The sequence below is a fragment of the Setaria viridis genome, chromosome 9, assembly GCF_005286985.2.
Source record: "Setaria viridis chromosome 9, Setaria_viridis_v4.0, whole genome shotgun sequence".
NCBI lineage: Eukaryota > Viridiplantae > Streptophyta > Magnoliopsida > Poales > Poaceae > Setaria > Setaria viridis.
The window spans coordinates 14,653,429-14,675,358 of record NC_048271.2 but is presented as its reverse complement, the minus strand read 5'-3'; the positions used below and the strand labels follow the sequence as shown (position 1 = coordinate 14,675,358).

At 49.1% G+C, this 21,930-nt stretch overlaps 3 protein-coding genes and 1 pseudogene across 3 annotated transcripts; 1 reads left to right on the top strand and 3 right to left on the bottom strand.

Moving 5' to 3' along the window:
• Positions 1-1,305: 1,305 nt before the first annotated feature.
• Positions 1,306-3,171, top strand: LOC117835316 (uncharacterized; annotated as a pseudogene).
• Positions 3,172-3,695: 524 nt separating this feature from the next.
• Positions 3,696-7,743, bottom strand: LOC117840024 (uncharacterized). The gene is made up of 3 exons (XM_072291198.1): positions 7,180-7,743; positions 5,035-5,323; positions 3,696-4,765 (listed from the first exon to the last, which is right to left on the bottom strand). Exons 1-3 carry the CDS (start codon positions 7,416-7,418, stop codon positions 3,911-3,913), a joined length of 1,383 nt encoding a protein of 460 aa, XP_072147299.1. The 5' UTR covers positions 7,419-7,743; the 3' UTR covers positions 3,696-3,910.
• A 2,174-nt stretch (positions 7,744-9,917) lies between these two features.
• Positions 9,918-11,887, bottom strand: LOC140221326 (uncharacterized). Its single transcript, XM_072290813.1, has 2 exons — positions 11,057-11,887; positions 9,918-10,774 (listed from the first exon to the last, which is right to left on the bottom strand). Exons 1-2 carry the CDS (start codon positions 11,744-11,746, stop codon positions 10,259-10,261), a joined length of 1,206 nt encoding a protein of 401 aa, XP_072146914.1. The 5' UTR covers positions 11,747-11,887; the 3' UTR covers positions 9,918-10,258.
• A 332-nt stretch (positions 11,888-12,219) lies between these two features.
• Positions 12,220-17,250, bottom strand: LOC117839031 (nucleolar complex protein 2 homolog). Its single transcript, XM_034719265.2, has 12 exons — positions 17,110-17,250; positions 16,883-16,989; positions 15,564-15,638; positions 14,975-15,481; positions 14,552-14,866; positions 14,393-14,449; positions 13,821-14,150; positions 13,535-13,741; positions 13,370-13,456; positions 13,169-13,263; positions 12,852-12,986; positions 12,220-12,768 (listed from the first exon to the last, which is right to left on the bottom strand). The coding sequence occupies exons 1-12, from the start codon at positions 17,129-17,131 to the stop codon at positions 12,465-12,467; spliced, it is 2,241 nt and encodes a 746-aa protein (XP_034575156.1). The 5' UTR covers positions 17,132-17,250; the 3' UTR covers positions 12,220-12,464.
• Between the last annotated feature and the right edge of the window lie 4,680 nt (positions 17,251-21,930).

Here is a 21,930-nt window from a genome sequence, read left to right as displayed (position 1 = left end):
TCTGCGCCCTCGTCTGCTGGTCCACGCACGTCCTTGGGCGAGGCAAAGCTCTGTCCACTGGGTCCGGATGCGTCCGACCCCTTGCGCCCGGGGTCGGGAGAGGCGGAGCCTTACAACGAGGGTCGGGCACGTCCGACCCCTAGCGCCCGGGGTCGGGCGAGGCGGAACCTTGCAACAAGGGGTCAGGCAAGGCGGAGACTTGCCGCGAGGGGTCAGGCACGTCCGACCCCTTGCGCCCGGGGGTCCGGCTAAGTCGGCGGAGGTCACTGTTGCTGGAGGTGGGCCCGGGCCCTTATGATCGTCGTTTAAGGAAAATGAGGAAATCGTTAATATTTTCCCCCAATAAGAAGATTTAGATAGTTCCAAATATGAGGCTGAATATCAAGATGCATCTGACATGGAGACCATGGCGCAGGGCGGAACTAATCTAGGATTACGAAATTACTCGCTGTAATAAGTGAACTCCTCTAGTCGTATCCGACTTTGTAAATCAACCGACCGCTATTCAGCGGCCTGAACCTGTCTAAATTGTGTGTCTACGTTTACCTTCGAGTTCCTAATCTCAACGAGCCCGAGCAACCAAAACACTACCTCGGACATCCCTCTCGGTAGGTTGTTGGGTCTAAACACCGATACATTGTTTTCGTCATAAAAAGTGACTTCATAACCTCGTGCACTTATATCATAACCATATTACGATGGAAATAGTGTCGAAGTTGCACCTCAAATCTATATCGTATTATTAAAGCGAGTAACGTCTCTGCCAGCAATTTTCGTCCGTCGCGCTCGTTTTGCAAAAAACCCCTCAGACTTTCGTGAAATCAACCCGCAATCCAATTCTGAATATAGGGGGGCTCGGGTGGAAAAAAGAGGAAAGCTAGGATGCTTCTTGCAACGGTCGACCCTCGTGGTCAATTTTCAAAAAAGCCGCTCAATTTTCCTGGAATCAACACGCGGTCCAAATTCTAACAAATTGGTGGCTCGGGTGGAAAAAAGAAGTAAGGGAAGGGGTTAAACTGAAACAAACGGTAATCGCTTCACCCTCCCTCCGAGCCGCATCCCGCGCCGGATTTGGATCCGACGGGAGCAGGGCGGCGGCGACGGAGAGCAGGAAGGGGGCGGTGGGAGTTGAGCGGTAGGGAGCGAGGGCGGGTGGCGGAGCCGGGGAGCCGGGCGGCCAGCGGCCCCCTCCCTCCGCCCTCCGAGCCGCGCCCCGCGCCGGATCTGGATCGGGAAAAAGGAGGTGCCGTGTTCGGGCGGTGGGCCAACTTCTCGCCGGCGCGTTCGTGCCGCCCCGCATCGGCAATGGTACGGGGAAGCCGGCGAGCCTCGGCTCCGGCGACGGCGGACCCGCTCCCCAACAGCACCGCTCTCCTGCCGCCAGGACCGCCACCTCGCGGCACCTCCGCGCGGCAGAGCTGAGGCGGCGGCCGCGAGGGCGCCGCAGCGGATGCGGTGGTGGTACGCCGCTCGGCCGTCGCGCCGTGCCTCAGCTGCGGAATCTGCGGCGGCCTCCTCCGCGACGCCACCTCCATCTCCGAGTGCCTCCATGCCTGTAAGCTCGCTCCCCCGCCTCCTCCGCGTAAGCTGATGGGATCAGGGATCCTCGATCGAAATGCTACTTCCTCTACTTCCTCTTCTGGGGGCGGCGTTCCCCAAAAGTTTGCAGATGTGGGCGTCCTGGCCGTGGCCGGCGGGCGGGGATGGTAATGGCCTTCTTGACCAGTTCCAGTTCGCCTGCCATCGATTGGATTCCATTCGATTTCGACACTGTAATAGGGGCTTTCAACTGGGCAGTGGTCAGGTGCGCATCAGTTGCAACTCACAATTAGATCACCTGAGCATGAGTGCAGAGGGTTCTCGATCTGTGCGCGAGTGTCTTGTCACCCAGTCCTAGCTGCTCAATGCCATCGTGTAGCGCTGTCATGAAATGAATTATAGAGCTGTTGTGCTAGCAATCCGTAAACATCCTGGACTTCCATTTCTTCAGTCATCGATAATAGCATGCTTTGTTCAGTTTGCAGGCAATGCATATATGACAAATTGACGAAGGGGGATACAAAATGCCCGACGTGCGACGTTCTTTTGGGCCCTGCTCCATTGGAGAAGCTCAGGTATTGTTTGTTTCTTCCCTCCATGTTTGTTCGTAGTCTGCTCAATGCTCCTTATTGTTCATAGGTTGGGTTAGTTTTTTATAGTCCTTAAATTGCATTCTTTTTTCAGAATCTTGCTCCTATTGGAAGAGATGCTTTGTCACGAATCAGGTGTGGAGACTTTTACTCAGCATGCCATCTTTCTGCGGAGACTGGAGCCTTGATTGTGTGGCAACCACCACCTATCCCAGAGGAGATGGTTGCCCTTGCCCATGATCAGTTAGCCCCCAGGCAGGATTCACAGACTTTTGGGCCTCCAGCGACCTCTGGTACTGAGTACCAGCGACAAGCACTAGCTGTACAAATGACCAATACCTCGGTTATGGCAGGCAGCTCATTCCATGCTAGGATGATTGTGCAGGATGATGATAACCTGAGTGGAGATATTCTCGCATTGTTCAATGATGTAAACACATTTCTTCCACGAGTTTGATTGAAGGTAATGACTATTATTGGTTGTAATTTTCTAACACGTATTCCAGAGTACTACAAGAATCATGGGGAGATATGATGCTCACATAAGCCAATTAAAGGCAAAGAACTCCAAATTAATGGAGTGAGCTTCCTCAAAAGTTTCTTTAACAGAATTTTGGCCCTATGAACAACAATGTGTAATCGTGTATACTTGTTACTTGATCACACCTGTAGGCAATTGGAAAATGAAAGAGCAGCTGCCCTTGAGAGGACAAGAACACTTGAAGAGAGGCACCAACAAGAATTGGAAAATGAAAGAGCTGCGGCTGCTGAGAGGACAATAATGCTTGAAGAGAGGCACCAACAAGAAATGGAAAAAGAAAGAACAGCTACTGCTGAGAGGACTAGAATCCTTGAAGAGAGGCTCCAAAGGGAGTCCAAAATAGCCACGAGTGCTAGAAATCGAAGGTGATCCTTGAAAGCACAAAATGCCAGACTTTATGAGTTCTTGCCGGGTGTGGCATTTCTGCTTAAATTGCACGATCAGATGGCTGGGACATCTCATTCTTTGGGTAATGGTGAAAATATCAAGCAAACAATATAGCTGATAGGAGTACTGCTTAAATGTGAATGTGATATGTTTTCGCTCTTGGATGTTAGAATTGATGCATGGTAACAAGTAGCCACTACAAAACTTCTTAAACTTAGGAAATGTTAAATGCTGGATATAGTTGTTATCGGGAACCGAAAGGAAAAAAAGGATATGGCAGCATTTGTGTTGGTATAAAATGTCATTAGTTTGAAAAACACAATCGATCTTTTACCGTAGCAACGCACGGGTATTTTGCTAGTACCATGTAAAACATGGATAGCATCAACAAATTTTGACCGGACGTAGCATAAGTTTTTGACAAATCAAATTAAAAGATTGCTTACTTAGTGTTTTTTCCAAATGTTTGTTCGTATCTTTGCTTTTGTGTCCAGTATGAAAATGTGGGATTTTGCACCAAATATTATATAAAATGAACTTTTCCTGTAAAATTCCTCCATTTTAAAGACAGTCCGCAAATACATATTTCATGCCAACACAATAAGGCCGCGATTATCCGGAAAAAAAAAAGGCGATGCTGTAGAGTCTTGATGCTCATGCTGTAGAGGCGAAAAATCTCAATGCTGATGTACACCGCTGGATTTTTATATCTAGTATTCATTTCTTATCTGAACTTTTAAGACTACAGCAATTTTGTACAAAAGAAGATTTCGGTCTTTCAAAAAACAAAAGAAGATTTCGAGTTTGTATCCGTATCCCAATTTCCTCGTCTTTCTAAGAACTCAAAGGATGTTCACTGTTCGATAACAGTAGTGTTACTGTCACCGTCTGCCGAAGAATTGCCGGGGAGACCCGCCGGCGGCGACCCCACCCCAACTCCATACCTGATGCGGCATATCTCGGCGGGGCTGGGCGCGTCCCACCGCTCCGCGCGCGCCCTGAGCGCCTCCACCTCCGCCACGCACTCCTCCGCGCCCATCCGCGCCACGCTCCGGCGCACCGCCGCGGCCTCGGCGCCGGCGACCTCGTCGAACAGCGCCTCCCACCCACGCTCCCACGGCCCGCTGGCGTCGCAGAGCTCCAGCGCCCCGCCCCGCCACTCGGTCCAGCTCCACCAGCTGTGGAGCCTGGCGACGTGCCGCGCGACGCACCCGCTGCGGCAGGCCGGGCGGCAGGGCCGGCACTTGGCCCCGCTGAGCGGGCCAGGCGACGCCAGCGACGCCACGGGCACCGCGGACCTGGCCCACGGCGGGAACGAGTAGGTCCGGTCGCTGAGCACGCAGAACGGGAAGCGGCGCTCCCGCGCCGGCACGCCCGCGGCGCGGAGCTGCGCGCGGAACGCCGACTCGGAGTTGAGGTCCCGGTGCCCCGCGGCGGCGAGGCGCGGCAGCGCGGAGAGGCGGGCGAGCGCGGCGTCCGAGGCAGCGCGGGGCCCCGCGCCCAGGCGATCGTTGAGGCCCCCGAAGCGGGAGCCCTCCGGCACCACGTAGGCGGCCGGGTGGAAGGCGCCGTCGGGATCGAGCGGCGCCGACCAGAAGCCGTCGACGCGGGTGCGGAGGACCCAGGCGTAGGTGAAGTTGCCCCGGATCTCGCGCTCCCGGATCAGCTCCAGGCATCCCTCCACAAGATGGAAGTACTGCAGCAAGCCCTGCGTGACTAAAAAATGTTATCATTTTTTGATTAATGTCACAACAGGATAAAGTTTTACCCCCTACTCCAAACACCCCTCAAAAAATGTTTACAGTTCATGCAGTCTACCACGTGCTGATGTGTTGTGGCCACGTTTGGATTTGGAAAATGCCATCGTGCGTTGAGAATCCGAGCACTATTCCACAGGCCAAATTGGCATGCTTTCACATGCACGCGAGGAGGGGGGCAAGGAGGGAAGGAGGAAGGAACAAGTGAGCTGACCCTGACCTGGATGCCTTTGGGCGAGTGGTCCGCGGTGAGAGCGCGCGCCCGCGCCGGGGTCACGGCGATGCGCTCCGGCCGGAACACGCGCACGGCGGCCAGCGAGGCCCCGGGCGGCGCGGCGCGGGCCAGGACGGAGAGCCTGTAGGCGTCGGCGTCGAGCGGACTGTGCAGGAACACGTCGGCGGCGTACCGATCCGCGGCGAGGAGCGGCGCCAGGACGTGGCGCGCGATGGACGGGCCCGTCAGCTCGAACCGCCGCGCGCCGCCCACCAGGCACACCGCCACCCGGGGCTGCTGCGGCTGCCCGTCGCGACGCGGTGGCGAAGGGGATGAGGAAGAGGAAGTGGCGTCGTCGTTAGGGGACGCGACGCGGGGCTGGTGGGAAGGGAAGGAGAGCTCGGCGGCCAGGAAGAGGAGCAGCGGCCCGAGCACCGCGGTCAGGCGGCGTCGGCTGCGGCGGCGAGAGGCGGCGGGGAGGAGGCCAGGCTCGCCGAGCGACGCCGCGGCCTTCATGGCTCGCGACTGGCGAATCAAATGCGATGGTTGCGGCGAGAACCGGCGGCGAAGCTATATATGAAAGCGAGGGGACACGATCGCTCGACGCGTCGCGGGGCGTCAGGCCGGACGCGACCAAGAGCAGTGGCAGCAGAATCCTGTGATTTCGCTCTAGGAGGCTAGGAGCAGACAAATGCTAAACGATCACCCGAGTTGTTTGAGAATTTGGAAGGTGGAAGTCAGTCGGCAAAGCTGGCTGCTGGCATGCCTTTCTTCCTCTTGGAGATTCCAGAATGGCGTCAAACCTCCATCCGAGTCGACTGCCGTTGCAGTTGCAGGAAGCCACCCAGGTCTCATCCGGGCTGATACAATTGAAAAACTTTGCTAAGGTTGTGCCCACATGCGACTATGCGAATGCATACGGTTTCTTCTTCATTAAATACCTTTTCAGCTTCAACATGAAGAACGTGAGCCGAGATTAATACTGTATAATGGAGACTAAAAGATGGGTCAGTTGCAATTTTGTATAGCTAGGGTCAATTAATTACTAAATGCCGTTTGCCTACCAAAACAATGATGAAGAAATGCAAAAGAAAAATCCTATTGGAGGCTAATAACTGGACAATTTGATATAGTTAACAGAAGTAAACCAAACAAACAGATAGTTTAGGGATTAGCTCGACTTTGACCATAATGAAACCACAAGTTAGCAAGACAAAGAGCGGCTGCTGACTCCGTCCCAAAGTCCCAAATTAAAGGTCATTTGGATAGGTTAGGTGTTCATATGCATCTGTATGTTTAAATGCATAATAAATCTAAAAAAGTCAAAAACGACCTATAATTTGAACCGGAGGGAGTAGCATCGAAAGTGGGAAGAGGATTACAGATTAAGGAATAGACGACGCATCAAATATGTTGGCCACTGGAGTGACTCTCTAAGGAATGGGAGGAGGAAGAAAGACAAAATACACCACGTTTTAGACAAACAAAGCAAACTAGGGTTTAGCCATCAAAACATGCTATTTCTGCAAAAATTTAGTCCCCATCAAGTAACCCGCCGTGACATGTACTATTGTACCACGTGCTCTACCCTGTAAATCTTCTGTGTTTGGAGTAACAAAATGCATCTTCCAGAATCCTAGTATTATTCTAGTACTAGCAATAACGTGTTGTCACGCTTTCACAAGCGTTCATACCGGGGCGTGGTTTTCTTTCGCGCGCATGTGCGCTCGCCCACGCGGGAAGGTCGTTGGCCGACCCGTCCAGCCGGGGCAGCATGGCATGCAAGCGAGGCAAGGAATTCATCGATCGAGCGAACTGACCTGGATGCCTCTGGGCGAGTTCATCCCCGTGAGCGCGCGCGCGCGCTCCGGCGTCACGGCGATGCGCTCCGGCCGGAACACGCGCACGGCGGCCAGCGCGGCCCCGGGCGGCGCGGCGCGCGCCAGGACGGAGAGCTTGTAGGCGTCGGCGTCGAGCGGGCTGTGCAGGAACACGTCGGTGGCGCCCGCGGGGAGCGCGCCCAGCACGTGGCGCGCGATGGACGGGCCCGTCAGCTCGAACCGCCGCGCGCCGCCCACCAGGCACACCGCCACCCTCTGAGGCTCAGGCTGAGGCTGCGGCTGCTCATCCTCCTCTAGACGCGGCGGCGTGGGAGGCGGAGGCGGAGGCGGCGGGGGCGACACGGACGGTGATGATGATGAACGGGTGGCATCGGCACGAGGCGCGAGTAGCAGGAGCTGGTTGCTGAGGCGGGTGGAGGAGGAGAAGGCGATCTCGGCGGCGAGGAAGAGGAGCAGCGGCGCGAGCACCGCGGCCAGGCGGCGTCGGCGGGATGCGGCGTGCGGGAGGTGGCCCGGCTCGCCGAGCGAGGTCACGGCGGCGGGCTTCATGGCCGGCGCCCGCACGCACGACGTGCTCTCTGTGACACTACGCTCGTGCGGGTGCCGCGGTGGAAGCCAAGAGGAGATCGAAGAGCGGAGGTTATGAAGGGACGACGACGGGACGCGAAGCGGCGGGAGGGAATGCAGAGCGGAGGAAACCGAAAGAGATGCAGCACACCACGTCACCAACCGGCGCCCGTAGCTGTTGGGGACTCTAGAAGGGGTGGAGGAACCGAGGAAGCTGTTGATGAATGGCAAGCGTCCACTGAGGCGGCTGCCATTGCAGGAAGGCTCCGGCTTCCAGGTGCAGGTCTCATCTGGGACAACCGCAAGTTTTTGCTACGGTTACACAGATAGATGACGGTTGTACACAACTTACTTGACACATTTCTTTCTGAAATTAGAGAAGCTCTACTTTGGTTTTGGGCCTATTTGGCACAGCTTCACCTCCAAGAATTTCCGAAGGTGGTCATCTCTAGCTCTCAAAATTCTTGGAGCTCTCATTTTTTTTTCTCAATAAACTAGGTCAATCTCTTTTTCTTTCTAATAGTACCACAACAATGCTTTTGTACAATCGGCTGAGAAGTTCAGACAAAATCACAAGAATAAGGCTTTTCGAGCTTAGATGGATGAGGAACTTGATGGCACCGTCTGCACCAAATGATACTTGGCTGCAGTAAGTTCTGGAGCCAGAGCTACGACACAGCCTCCGTTGATGGTTGGTAGCTGCAAATCGTAAGTATTGTACGGTTTAGGATCCAGATTATCTCATAAACTGAATCAATCTCTTCTTCTTGCTAATATATGTTTCGGATTTTCGGAAAATAAAATCCACCCACCTTGGCCAAGCCAAGAATTGACTCGATCCGAGGCCAGGTTCTGGTTAACGTGTTACGCACATGGAAAGATCGAAACTGGCGAATTATCTAGAGGAGGGCAGACTCCGGTTAGGTAGCAACTAGTTTCAGCATTTTTTTAACAAATCGATTTTTTTACTGGTGCTACTATTATTTTTTTTCTTATTTTTCTTCTACGTGTCAACATGACTGTTTTACTCTCCGTATATGTTTTAAGCACCGGCAAGTGATCGGATCCCTGAGATCATTAACGACGTATACTAAAAATATGACAACATCGATTCGAAGAAACACTTGTCGTTCATTGCGATGCCATGGCCACGGGCCGGCCAGGTTTGCATGCTGATAGAGTGAGATGATCGGTGCATGCACGCACGGCGAAAAGGAGAAAGAAGTGGAGCACGCGCTGCTTCAGTTCACGAATGCGATGGATTGATGGATCGAGCTCGATGATCAAATCACTCAATTTTTATGCCGTGATAAAAAAAAAAGTGTTCCTGAAGTGATACTGATAAATGTTGATGCATATGTGTTTTCTTTCAATGTAAACTAACACTCTCCCGGGGTTATGTGTTGACTTGTTGTAAATTCATATCGACTGATATGGACTATTTTTGCCTCTGTTTGAAAGTTCGTTACTTCAGGAGCAAACGTGCATATTATTTAATTTTGTTTAACTTGACAACGGTAGATTAACAAATTAACAATGTGGATATCTGGTTTTGTTTCAATCTTCCCCTATAGATTAGAAAACAGTTTTCATGTTTTAAATATAAATTCATTTAAATTTCGAAAATACTTAGCAGCAGCAATTTTGCTTCAAGAAGAAGTACACTTTAGCAAAAAAGGGAAATGATTCTTTCCTTTCTTATCCTTTAATTTGAAGAAGTCCGAGTTACTGGACCGTGCCTTTTTCGGAACCATGGCCTCTCATAGTTGGGCCATTTTCCAATCGTGCCCACTGCCCAGGAGGATTTGTCCAGCTTCTTCTAAAAAACTTTGCCTGTTTTTTCCCCCTTGTCATAGTTGACCTTGACCGATGAAGCTCCGATTAATGATAATTTTAAAATATATAATTATATAGCATGGAAGTATGATTAGATCAAAAGTAGGCTACCAAGAACCAACATTCAATATTTGTTTAAATATTAAATGGTCAAAATTCGACATGTTGACTTATTACCAAATAAAGTATAAACGGAAATAGAGCTAATTAAGTACATTATGCGCAGTCTAGATTTACGATTTGTGAGTGATTTTAATTCAATTTATTTTCTGATTTTCCTCGACCCTTCTTCAAGTCTCGGCACAAATTTGAACTGCAGGTCTGCAACGACGTGTCAAGCAAGGCTTCGTTTAAGTAGGCTGCTAGGCTAAATTCGAGACTTGTAAGTAGTGATGGCTATGGCAGACGGATACACGAGGAGCGATAGCGACTGCGTCCATCTAACGAAGGCCATGAACATGAACAGCTTGAGTAAATTTAGGGCTCCTTAGGCAGGACTCCGGCTCCAACTCCGCGTGTTTACCGAAGCACGGAGGAGCCGCAGCCGCACCAAACGGCATCAATCGCGGAGCCATTTTTTTGGCATATTTGGGAGGAGCCGGAGCGGTTTTAGAGTTTTAGACCTGCATGGTGGAGCCTAAAAAAATGGCTCCGCGGCTTCAGCTCCGGCTCCGCACGAGGAGTCCTTATTAGAACTAAAACTTTTTTTTACAACTGTATATTCTCTACATAAAACGAATGCAACTCTCAGCTGATCTGCTTTTCACTCTTTTGCAATGGATGCTTCTCAATCAAACGATGAATACGACGGAATCATCCCATCTCATCAAAAGCATAAACAAAAGAATCAATCACAAACCATGGCTGCACGGCGTTTAATTTCCTCGCCGAGCACACGATTGGATTCGAACAGACTTGCAGACCAACAAACAAACTCGCGCGCGTAACAAGAGAAAAGAATTCTAACCACCTCCATCACAAAAGCGTCAATGGCGAATCGTCGGCGCCCCGCCGTTGGCCAATGCCGCCTCGCCGTCCGGTTCCCTGAGTATCCTCTCCACCGCGGTGGGCCGCACCAGCCGCTCTGTCAGCGCAGGCAGCTCCTCGAGCGCGTCGACGGCCGGCACGCGCTCGAAGTACACCTGGCAGTTGTCGTTCTCCGCGGCGGCCAGCTCGGCCTCCACCTCCTTCCGGAGCCGCGCCGCCGCGTCCCGCACGGGCACCAGCGCCGCCGCGGTGGACGACGACGACGACGCCTTCTTACCTAGCGGGCCCGTCTTGCCGCCGCCGGCGTCTAGAACCGACACCGCGTGCCGGAGCCGCGCCACCGCCTCGCCGACGAAACCGGCGCCCTGCTCGCGCAGCGCCCGCGCTCGCTGGAGGCTGGACTCGGCGTCGAAGTAGGCGGCCTTGGCCTGCACGTGCAACGCCCACGACTTGTTGATCGGCTGCTGCTGGAGGCTGCCCAGCTTGACGAACACTTCGTTGTAGTCATGGCTGACCTGCAAAACGCGGGGAGAGAAAATTGTTATGAAGACCATTTGGCAATTACTAGCTTTTTTTTCTTCAAAAAATATTTTGATCAGGACATAGACCAAGCTGCTCATATTGGCAGCTAACTTCACTTGCAACAGAGAATACAAATCTCCTTGTCATTGCCGTGTTTTTAGTAAACGTGAAGTTTTTTTAATTTATTAAACCCCATTAAATCATGATTTAAATTTGAACAGTAGAGATATTTTCTCTTGCCCTATAATAGCAAGGCAGTTTGCACGAGTACGCACCTGCCGGGCAATCTTGGAGCACAACGCCGGCGGCTTCCCGCCGGCGACGGCGAGCTCGAAGTAGCACTCGAGCGCCTGCGCGAGCATGAGGCGCTCGAACGCGGCGAGGCAGGCCTGGTCGCCGACGTGGCACATGTGGTCGCCCGCGTCGTGCGCGCGCGCGCCCGCCGCGTCGCAGAGCGCGCCGCACGCGCGCCGTATCCCGTCGGCGCCGCGCCTGTTCTCAGCCGCCGCGGCGCGGGCCAGCTCCGCGGCCAGCGCGAAGAGCGCCACCGCCCACTCCGTCACCAGCGACGTGTGCCCCTGGCCCTGGCCCTGCGCCGCCGCCGCCAACGACGACAACGAGGACTCGGCCTTGGCCTTCTTCTTGTCGCTCTCGTCCCCGGCGTCGCGCCACGCGAAGCTGAGCTTCTGCTGGCTGGGCCCGGCCATCATCTTCGACGCGTAGACGACGCGGAGGTACGCGCGGAGCGCGGCGGCGGCCTCCGCGGCGCTGGCCCTGGCGCTCTCCGAGGCGAGCACGACGTGCGCGCGGGCGTGCATCAGGACGGCGAGGTCCGCGTCCCTCTCGGCCGCCGAGGTGTCCCCCGCGAAGCGCAGCGCCTTCTTGCCCGGGAAGGACAGCATCGGCATCGGCGCCGGCGGGGACGCCGCCGCCGGCGCCTTGGCGCGTCGGAACAGCGAGTGCATGGCGTACGTGGCCACGCGTGTCGCGGGAGCTGCACGTCCGTGGCGACAAGTTCGGCGGCGGTTGCGACTATGCTTCTAGATGATCGAGAGGGAGGATTGATAAAGGAAGGACGAAGGAAAGGAGTTGGGTTAAGCTTGCGACTCGGAAGTGGATTAAGATGCTAAGCACGAGACGGAGGCGGATTAAGGTTAAGGAGAGCAAGATGAGTCCGGAAACGAGACAGTATCATCAGGCCGTCGGCGTCATGGCGACGGCGGAAGGCGGGCTTGGGCCCACACGGTTCGGCTTGGCGTGTGTGGCCGCTTCGTGCAATGTCAACTGCGTTGGCCCATCAGAATTTTGCTGCCACATTTTATAGAATGAGTACACAAACAATTTTACGGGATGGTTTAATTTTGAAATAGCAAGAAACAAGACACTTTAATTATCATATATACAGGCATCCTGTTCAGCATTGCTAGTTTTCATACTCTGCGACGAATAGTCAGGGTGAATTTCCGTGGAAAGCACTTGGCAGTTCACTCAGAGCACAGATCCTCCAGCAAGAACAATCGAACGAACAGACACAAATACTAGCTACGAGTATATTCCAGGAAATGATAGACAAAACGACTGAAGATTTCTAGGGAAATAAAACAAAACTTTTTTTCACTTGCAAAATGTTATCCTCAACCGGAAGCATATCACAACATATTTGCCGGGTCCTATGTAGCATAACTAATGCTTGGCCTTCTTCTTGGGATGCACCTTCCTTTTCGTTTTAGAGGATGCCTTGTTCGACAACGGTTGGCGCTTGTTCCTCTTCTTCAACTTCGCCTTCTTTTGTTTCTTATACTCACTGTCAGGGTCTACGAAGTCTTCATCACTGTCATCTTCCACCGGAACGGAGACATCCTCGTCCGATTCCTGGTTGTTACCATCCTCATCATCTGAGCTCAGGACTAAATCCTCAACCCGATCCTCCTCAGTAGCAACATCATCATGCTCCCGGGGTCGCTTCTTGTTCTTTTCTTTTGCAGTTCTGCACACCAAACAAAAGGTTTAATGTGTTTTCCACGCCAAGTAATGGAAAAAGGAAAGTGCACCGCGGAAAGCAGAACATACTTGGGCTTCTTCTTTTCAGTCAGCAAGTTCTTACTGAAAGCAATGGTGCCTTCATCGTCTTCCTGCTCATCCTGTTGCTTCTGTGCTTCAGTTAACCTCCGTGAGAAGGTTGACGACTCCGCCCCCACAATGACACTGGTTGGGAAGGAGTTGTTAGTGAACCCAATGGCATTAATCAGTATGCAGTTCTGTACTTACAAAATGATCGTGATGCATATGTTCTTGTGGTTCGTACAGACTACTAAAATGTACCATGTACTACCAGATAATATGAAGGAACTAACACATGAACTTAGCTAAACACGGATGAAACCAACCTGGTCTCGTCCAGAGCATCCATCCTGTCCTGTGCTCTCTGGTGTAGAGTAGCAACATATTTTGAGAGAGGTCTGCTACGCTCTTCTTTTTCAGCCTGTTGGGAAATGAACATTACAAGTTCACGAAATGACACAAGAATTGTAGTAAAAATAAACAATGCGCAAAAAGCAAAGCCATCAAGTCAGTAGAAGGATTCATACCTGTAGAAATGACTCCACAGCTGGATCATTGGGTGAAAATGCAACCCCAGCACGTTTTGACTTCATGAACTCAACATTGGCCTCTATCTGAAATCAGAGATGATAAGCTATGTGCGCATGGATCAGATACCATAATTCTAAGTCTTCTGCACATGCTTGGCAAACCTGATGGATAAGATCCTTCATCTCCTTCCTAAATCTGTCAGCTTTAATGGTTTTGCAAAAGCTTCGGAGCCGAACAAGTGGAATAAAGGACATCTCAAAGAAGGCGATGGAGTAGCTCCATTGGGCCAAATGTTTAGCTAGCTCATCGACCACAGAATAAATGCATGCTTCCTGAAAGGCACGTGTCTTTACTGTTTTCTTATCCACCTGCGTGAGAAGAGAACCGTTACAAGCCTCTTCAAAAGGCATGTTTCGTAATAAAACATTATATTGCAAGAAAGCACACCTGTTTAACACTTAACAGATTCACTGCTTTGCCTACGCCTCCATCTGGACGTCCTCTGAGTTCTTTCATTTCAAGCATATCAAGCAGAAGGGAGGACACTGGAATGAAGGTACCCGTGGCTTCAGCAATGCAATTAAGCATCTTTACACATCTAAGGCGTACAGGGAAGTAACGTGCGCTAGGTACAAGGCATGCCACGCCGTAAATTATTTGGGTCAATGGATAAGCCAGAGGTCGGAATTCTTCCTCAGAACTACATCCACACACAACACTGGTCCAAAGCTCAAGGCAGAATATGTATTGCCACTCATAAACTTTTTGGTAAGATTTCTGCATAAGAACAAGGTTAACTCATCAGCAGCCAGCAATAGAATAACACTGCTTTAGTGTTGGACAACAAACAGTTTCTAATCATCACAGGGAGGGGGGAAGCATTTGGAGAAGTGAGATCATCTCAATAAAAGAGGTGTAAGAATAAGGGAATTACTCAAGATATTACGAATGAAACACGTATTAGAATGACTTGTACAATATCAGAAAAGGTACTCAAGGAGTGGAAATATGAATAGTACCTCCATTTGTTTTTTTGTCGATTTGCTACTTTCTTTCTGCCTTTTGTCCTTCACCGACTTTCAAAACAAAACAAGAGGCACATAACTCTCTGTCAGGTCATAGGTAAACAATGAAGTTCCAGTGCATAACAATGAGTTCAAGTGTTCAACAGCATATACCTTTGGCCCCTTTTCAGTAAGAGCTCCTCTTAAGATAACCGCCAGTTGACGGATGAAAACAAAAGCATGCTGATATGCACTTTGTGGATCAAGACTATACAATTCTCTGACACAATTTCCAAGGAATTGTATGTGTTGAAGTTTTGATCCACTGATGGATTTGGACAATTTGCAGTTTACCAAATAAGCCTTGTAGATACCCTTGAGGCATGTGTCAAGGCAATCTGAACCTAATTGAATGCACAAGTCTCGAAGGAACATAATAGAAACAAGAGGCATTGCACCTCGTCCTCTAGCCCAGGTATGAAGCAGAGCCTATAATTGGAGCAGGCAAAAAGAAGTAAATGACAAAGTTTGTATATGGACACCAGAGGCAATGCCGAAAGCAACTGCATATGCAGAACAGAAACACAAGCTACGCACCTTAACATACTTCCTCAGGAGCGATGGAAAAGCAGCCAGAAAAACAGCAGATGCTCTGACACGGTGTATAGTAAATGCTATCATTTGCTCATCAGTCATCTCTGTTATCATATGAAGCGCATTGGCAAGATAGATCCTCATAAGATTGCCATGCCTCTTCCATGTCTTACTCAGCATCAGCTCACTGATTGTCTCTTTCTTCCCTCCAGAGCTTGGGGCACCAAGTAATTTACGGAGGACTCTATCCATGTGTTTCAAAACAAAGTGCATTACTTTATCAAGTACACTACCAGACATGACACTGAACTTTGGAGCTGAATTATCCCCTTGGTCTTCACCATAATGGCAGGCTTGCCGAAAAGCTTGAAGAATAGAACGGATAGAACCTATCTTGTCATTCTCTACTCCAGCGCACCAGGAATCAACCCTTTCCATTGTAATAGGTTTCGCACTTTGCTTTGGTTCGTCTTTAGAGACAGGTTCCTCATCATCAGAAATCCCAGTTTCCTGCTCATCCAAAGGTAATATTCAACAATGAGTCCATTCTCATGCTTCTATTATAGAAAATTTCAAAAAGGGATCAGCTTACCTTGATTTCATCATCATCATCAAATTCCAACAAGCCTTTATCATTCTCTTCTAAATATTTGTAGAACTCAGGATCCTACGACAAAGAAGTACAGAAGTCTCATAAACAACCAACAATGATATGGTGGCATGCATAAAAGAAAGGAAAAACTAGGAAGGGGAGAAATGATCCATTCAAAGAACAAAACTGAGCACCTAGTTGTGTGACTCAGGTTAAACTGTGCAACCACAGTTCATGTAGTTCAGGATTTAAGCAACCAATATCAAGAAGGCCACTGCCCACAATACTAGCCAAAAACTATCTACCACGAAGAATATTTTTCGCATATAATCAATCAAAGTAACTTAAGCAACTGAGAAACTGGAAAGTTATACCGGAGAATAAGAGCGACAAAATGCTATCACAATGCCATCATCCACATTCAATGAATGGGGCAGGCCAAGTTTGTCTTTTTTTTTTCTCAAACACACAGGAGAGCTGTGTCATTGTATTAGAGAAAGCATCAGAAATACCAGTCATTTAGAAAGCCCCTAGAGGCAAAGCAAAATGGAAGAACGAAGAAGAAACAAAGAAGAGAAGAAAAAAAGCTCACATACAACCAACAGAGAGGGTAGAAGTGTAACTTAAGAATTACTTATTGGAGAATGGATGTGCTTAAATCTAATGAAACTGCAGTGTAGGTAAAAACAGTGATTATGAGGCATTCCTTACTGAAAGTTGCAGCATAGCTACCTCTACAGGGGGGGAAAAGAGAACAAAACAAGCATAGAAAATACATTATTGTTAACTCATTTATGGTACCAACATAAAACAGCTAAACATCAGCCGTTGTTAATTTGTTATATGCACCTCTGGAGGAATATACTATTAATACTAGTTTGCTACCACAATGTCAGTTTTTATCCTTCTCTGCAAAACCAAGTATCAGCCTTTTTCTGTAACAACTCAGCATATTGCAGTCCAATAATCCATTTCTGAATCAATAAACAACTATCCATACGGTTGACCACGCAATTTCAACATGGATGGATACAATAGAGCCAATAATCGCCAGCTACTAGGCCAAAACCACCCCGTCTTGTGAAGCCTTTAACAGCATCCAAAGAACAAACAGCACAAAGGCACAATCTAGCCTACACTCACATATCAACGCAACCAGTAAACCTTGAAAAGACATAAGCTTAGTGAGCACAACCAGTAACGATCAACCATCCCTTTAAGCTGCTAGAAATTGTTGTTTAACAACTAGTAACAATGGATACACAGTTTAATTTCGGAGGAAAACACAGAGCAGATATCGGAGGGGACGGGATCAAAACCTTTTCTGACAGCCGCTTGAGCTCTTCCACGTGCTGCTCATCCTCCTCATCCGTCACATCCTCCATCTCGTCCTCATCCTCATCGTTGTCCGAGACGGGCAAGTCCACTAAACCCCCACCGAAACCACACCGAAACAATGGCCAAACCGATCAAACAGCTGGACAAATCGGATGGAAGAGTAGAAATTGGAGTACCGAATTTAGGTTGGGTGGGGTGGGGGACTCACCGTAGTCGTCGGAGTCCGACATGGTGAGCGGCGGCGGCGCCGCCGGGCGTCTATGCCCTAGTGGAGGCGGGAGCAGGGCAGCTGTGACTTCTGAGAGAGGGAGGGGCGAGAGGGCCGCCGAGGGTTGTCAGCGTATTTGTGGGCTATGAAAAGGTTTCCATGTAGTTTTCCCGGGCCGAATTGATCGTGGATCTATGGGCCCTAAACTTAGCGCACAACTGGGCCTAGTTTCGCTAGTTGGCACGAGGCCCGCAAAAAGGAGAATCCAACCAAACCCTACTCGCCTTCGCCCCAAAATATCCGTGCAGCTTTTGAGCTTTGGTTGGGTTTTTTTTTTCTTCCGAAAAGATAACACCAGCCTTTAGAAAATTTGTTTAACTTTTGAGCTAAATTCAGCTTTCTATATAAACGCACCTTTTTCGAATCTACAGCTTTTTAAAGCTACAAGATTTGACTTTTCATGCCGAGAAGCTCAAACAAATAGACTTAGGGGATGTTTAGTTCTTTAAACCTTCTAAAATTCCTATCACATCGAATGTTTAGATACTAATTAAGAATATTAAATATAGATTAATTGCAAAACCAATTGCATAGATGGAGGCTAATTTGCGAGACGAATCTATTAAGCCTAATTACTCCATGATTTGATAATGTGATGCTACAGTAAATATGTGCTAATGATGGATTAATTAGGTTTAATAGATTCGCCTCACGAATTAGCCTCCGTATGTGTAATTAGTTTTATAAGTAGCTTATGTTTAGTCATGCTAATTAGCCTCCAAATATTCGATGTGATATGAATTTTAGTCCGGACTAAAGATCCAAACACCCCTTTAGAGCCGGTGACGAAGAGGCAGGGGCCGTGCCCTGTCGCGTCGGTGCTGATCGGCGACGACAACCTGCTAGCCAAGATCCTCCTCCGCCTCGACTCCCCGACCTGGCTCGTGCACGCTGCTGTCGTCTCCACCCGCTGGCTCCGGCGCGCCTCCGACCCGTCTTCCTCCGTGGCTTCCCCGCGCGCCGCCCGCTCCGCATCCTCGCCCTCTGCCTCTTTGAGAATCGCCGTATCCAACTACCTCAGCCCCCCGAATTCACTGCCGCTGCCCGCCGTGCACGCGCTACCCTGGGCCGCTCTGTGGTCCTTGACTGCCGCAACGGCCGCCTGCTCATCGACTCGTCGAGGTCGACGATGGCGACCCTACCACGTTCAACACCTACACCGTGAGGAGCTTGCTGCACCTGGCGCTGCCAATGCCGCTTTCTTCAGCTCCTTGAGGTTCTTTTTGAAAAATGCGGGCTCGGCAGAGATTGGCAGACTTGTATTAATTAATAGAGAAGAGAGTTATAGGTCTAGGCCGAAAACAATATACAGAGACTTTACAGAGACGCTCGAAAGAATGCAATCACTCCTCAAGTGGGCAGATATTACCCAGATGCTTTGCACCTGCTAGAATCCAACATCGTACTTCATCTTTGATTTTGCACGGTAGCTTGTCCAAACTTTTAAAGTTTTGCTGGAAAACTCGTTCGTTCCTTCCAAATCTCCCATGACACAAGAATGATGAGGGATCTGAACCCCTTCTGTGGCATGCCTGGCATAGAACCTAGTTGCGTCCACCATTCGCTGACGGACAAAAAGGCTGACCAGTCCCCCCGGATGGTATGTGCGTGGCCGTCCAGTCAAAAATTTTATCCCAAAGTCAAGTCGTGTAGCGGCATTTTGTTAGCAGGTGTAGTAACATTCATCATGTGTATGGCAGAGCATGCATATCTTTTGGTTGGGCCATCCTCTTGTGATTAGTAGAAGAATTTGCACTTTGAGGGTGCCCACGTCTTCCAGATGAGTCGTTCCATATCGGACGGTGTTGAATTTTGGAATTGAGCCTCGTATGCCGATGTCGTCGTGTACTCACCATGTCGGGTAAGATTCCATACAATGAAGTCTGGCGTGCCCGGGTTCAATTGGACCGTTCTCGTTCGGTCCCAGAGGATGGCGAATTCTGCAAGCTGCGTTGCTGACGATAGATTGGCCACGTTTATGTCAGAAATCCACCTATCATTCAGTACGGTGTATTTAATTTGCTGATTCTTCTTTCTTGAGATGAAATACACAGATGGGGCAATGTATTTTGGCGCCTCTCCCTGAAGCCACGCCGATTTCCAAAATTTGGCCTTCTCCCCATCTCCAAGCGTGACAGTCGTTACAGAAGCGAAGGCTCCTTGAGGTTGAGGACAACGACAACGGCGACGACACTTCCTGCGTATGCTTCGACTTGACATACAACAGTGTGGAGTTGTGCATCGAGTTCTCGGTCCTGCGATCTGGTGTGTGGGGCGTCCAGCATTGCCCAGTGACAGAGCTCCGGCAGGATCTTCTGGACACACTTGGAGCTCAAAGGTTGCTCTTGGGCAGCAAGTTCTATATGATGACCACCCTGGGGTACGTTCTTGGGTTGGACTTGGCCACTAGCTTCTTTACCGTCCAGCTCCCAGACGAAGTTCGGAACAGCAGAACTCTCAAGTTTTCACGTGGACAGCAATCTGGGCTCTACCTTGTTGATGCAAATGGTTTCCAGCTTCGGGTCTGGCATGGCGATGGTGTGGGGCAGTGGGTCTTGGTAGATACAATCTCTGTGCATGAGGCATGTGGCCATCTTAATGTGCAGAGATGGGAACCCCAGACAATAGTCGAAGTGCTCCTGTCGAAATTGTTCTGGTTGCGGACAATGCTGAGTTTGTCATCTTTGATATTGTGGCCAGTGAAATTGTCTGCTGTATGCAACTGGGGAACAGGGTTGTGGAAAAGGTGGTTCAGGGGGTTTTGCTGCACAATGTATTTCTTCGTCCAATTACCATGGTTTGGCCTCCCATCTTCCCAGTTCTTGACAAAACAAGTCAAGAACAGTGATCCTTAACATATAACTTCAGAGCTCCCTTATTCTGGACAACTGGATTGTGATAGAGTAGTTTTATTTAATGTGTTTGTCACGGTGGAGAAACAGTGAATGTACTATGTTGGATGGGTTTAGCACTTCAGCTTTTGATCTCTATCTTTCACGCATTAATCTATGTATGGACATATGGTATGGATATGTCTCTTCTTTCAGTTATCATCTTGATCTATTAAGGAACTACTAACAAGGGAGGGTACCAATCAGATTTGTGGAATGTTTTTATGGAGAGTAAAAATACTAAATAGAAAGAATTGTTTTGTGAAGTTGATTCATGTTTTGATGTGAATCTCATTTATCTACAGATACTGATGATCCGTCTTAGAGCAACTCCAAGAGTAACCCAAAAAATTCTTCCTCAAAGGGGTTCTCCTAAAAAAAATTTCCCCCAAAAACATATCAATCCACAGCAGATCGCTAATAAATTGCCCCTAATATTTCAAAATAGGCCACGTCATCGTATTGGGCCCATCAGAAGGGACGTGCGGGCGTGCAAGAATCAGGATTGGGAGAGGAATGCCAACACTAAAATATACTCGGTGGCAGGCTGTTTTTTAGCATCGCTAAAAAATTAGGGAAGGTTTGGGTGAATTGTTGGAGTTTGTTTTTTCTCTTTTTCTCCCTAAAAAGATATTGGGGGTAAGATTAGCAACCTTTTGGAGTTGCTCTTAGCAGGAATGCACGAAGTTCAAAGGTGGTACCCGGCCAACTAGGGGCGAGCGAGTTGTGGACGCGATTTATGGGCCGAAAAACTAACTGGACGTATTTTGGCCTACTGAGGCCCAAATCACGCCGGCGTCCCTTCCCCATTTCCCTGCCGCCCTGCCGGTGTCCGGCGAATCAGACCCAACGCGGAGGCCGCAGCCAAGAAACTTTGTTCTTCCCGTTACCATGTTTAGGCCTCCCATCTTCCCAGTTCATGACAAAGCGAGTCAAGAATAGTTATCCTGATCCTTACAGATATGGCGCATGTACTTCTGAGCTCAGCTCAATTATCTCGTATTCTGAACTTCTGGTAGATTATGATAGAGTAGTTTTCCCATGTGTTCAATATGATGGAGAAACAATGAATGTGCTTTAATGGGCTTTGCACTTTAGTTTTTGAGCTCTATTTGGTATTGTTAATCTATGGTCCCCTGTTTGTTTCATGTTTGTCATTTTTACTTATCACCTAAATATATCCAGTAATTTGGGAGGGCAGAATTCAGATTTGTGCAACATTTTTAAGGGAAAGTAATAAAATAAAATTCGATATCTTTTTTTTTGCCTCCTCATTGCATTGCATGCCCCTTCTATAATTTTGTAAATTGAGGAGCAGATAATATTGTTGCATACAATATGTCTAACTCACGTTGTTGAGATTGTGAATAATGCAGTCAGTGCTGTTGCAAATCCCCTAGGTTGCTACTTCAATGATTCCATCCAACTGGTGGGATTACCAAATTATAAACCGCTGATTCTTTGTTCGGCTCGGATCATGCCACAACAGCCTCTGCTGTTTGTCTCAACTGATGGTTTTCTAGCAGCATGGACATAGAAATCATCTTACTCATGACTAGAAATCAATTTCAGCTACAAGTTTGATAACAGATATCACGTAACCAGGAACATGATGAATAAAAACAATCTTTGGTTGGAAAATCGTATGGGGGTAAGAGAATTCACAACCATGATTCTGTTATTTTCTAGAGTCTAGACTACATGAACACAGAAAGAGTATTGGTTTGTGAAGCTGAAGCTGTTTCATTTTTTTTGTTTGGAAACTCTTTGATCTATCGATTCATCTTGTCGAAACATAACTTGTTGCTAGTTCGAATTGATATTGGAATTACTATCTAGCAGAAGAAAGTCACGATATTCAAAAAAAGGT

Excerpts from the sequence above, each read along its gene's own strand:
- LOC117840024 (XM_072291198.1), bottom strand. The coding sequence starts at position 7,418 with ATGAAGCCCGCCGCCGTGACCTCGCTCGGCGAGCCGGGCCACCTCCCG. Across the intron at positions 5,324-7,179 it reads CCGCCTCCGCCTCCGCCTCC|GCCCCGGGTGGCGGTGTGCC; the intron begins CACGCCGCCGCG and ends GCAGCCGCAGCA. Across the intron at positions 4,766-5,034 it reads ACTCGCCCAAAGGCATCCAG|GGCTTGCTGCAGTACTTCCA; the intron begins GTCAGGGTCAGC and ends TTAGTCACGCAG.
- LOC140221326 (XM_072290813.1), bottom strand. The coding sequence starts at position 11,746 with ATGCACTCGCTGTTCCGACGCGCCAAGGCGCCGGCGGCGGCGTCCCCG. Across the intron at positions 10,775-11,056 it reads GCTCCAAGATTGCCCGGCAG|GTCAGCCATGACTACAACGA; the intron begins GTGCGTACTCGT and ends CGCGTTTTGCAG.
- LOC117839031 (XM_034719265.2), bottom strand. The coding sequence starts at position 17,131 with ATGTCGGACTCCGACGACTACG. Across the intron at positions 14,450-14,551 it reads TTACTGAAAAGGGGCCAAAG|TCGGTGAAGGACAAAAGGCA; the intron begins GTATATGCTGTT and ends TTGTTTTGAAAG. Across the intron at positions 14,151-14,392 it reads CGACAAAAAAACAAATGGAG|AAATCTTACCAAAAAGTTTA; the intron begins GTACTATTCATA and ends GTTCTTATGCAG.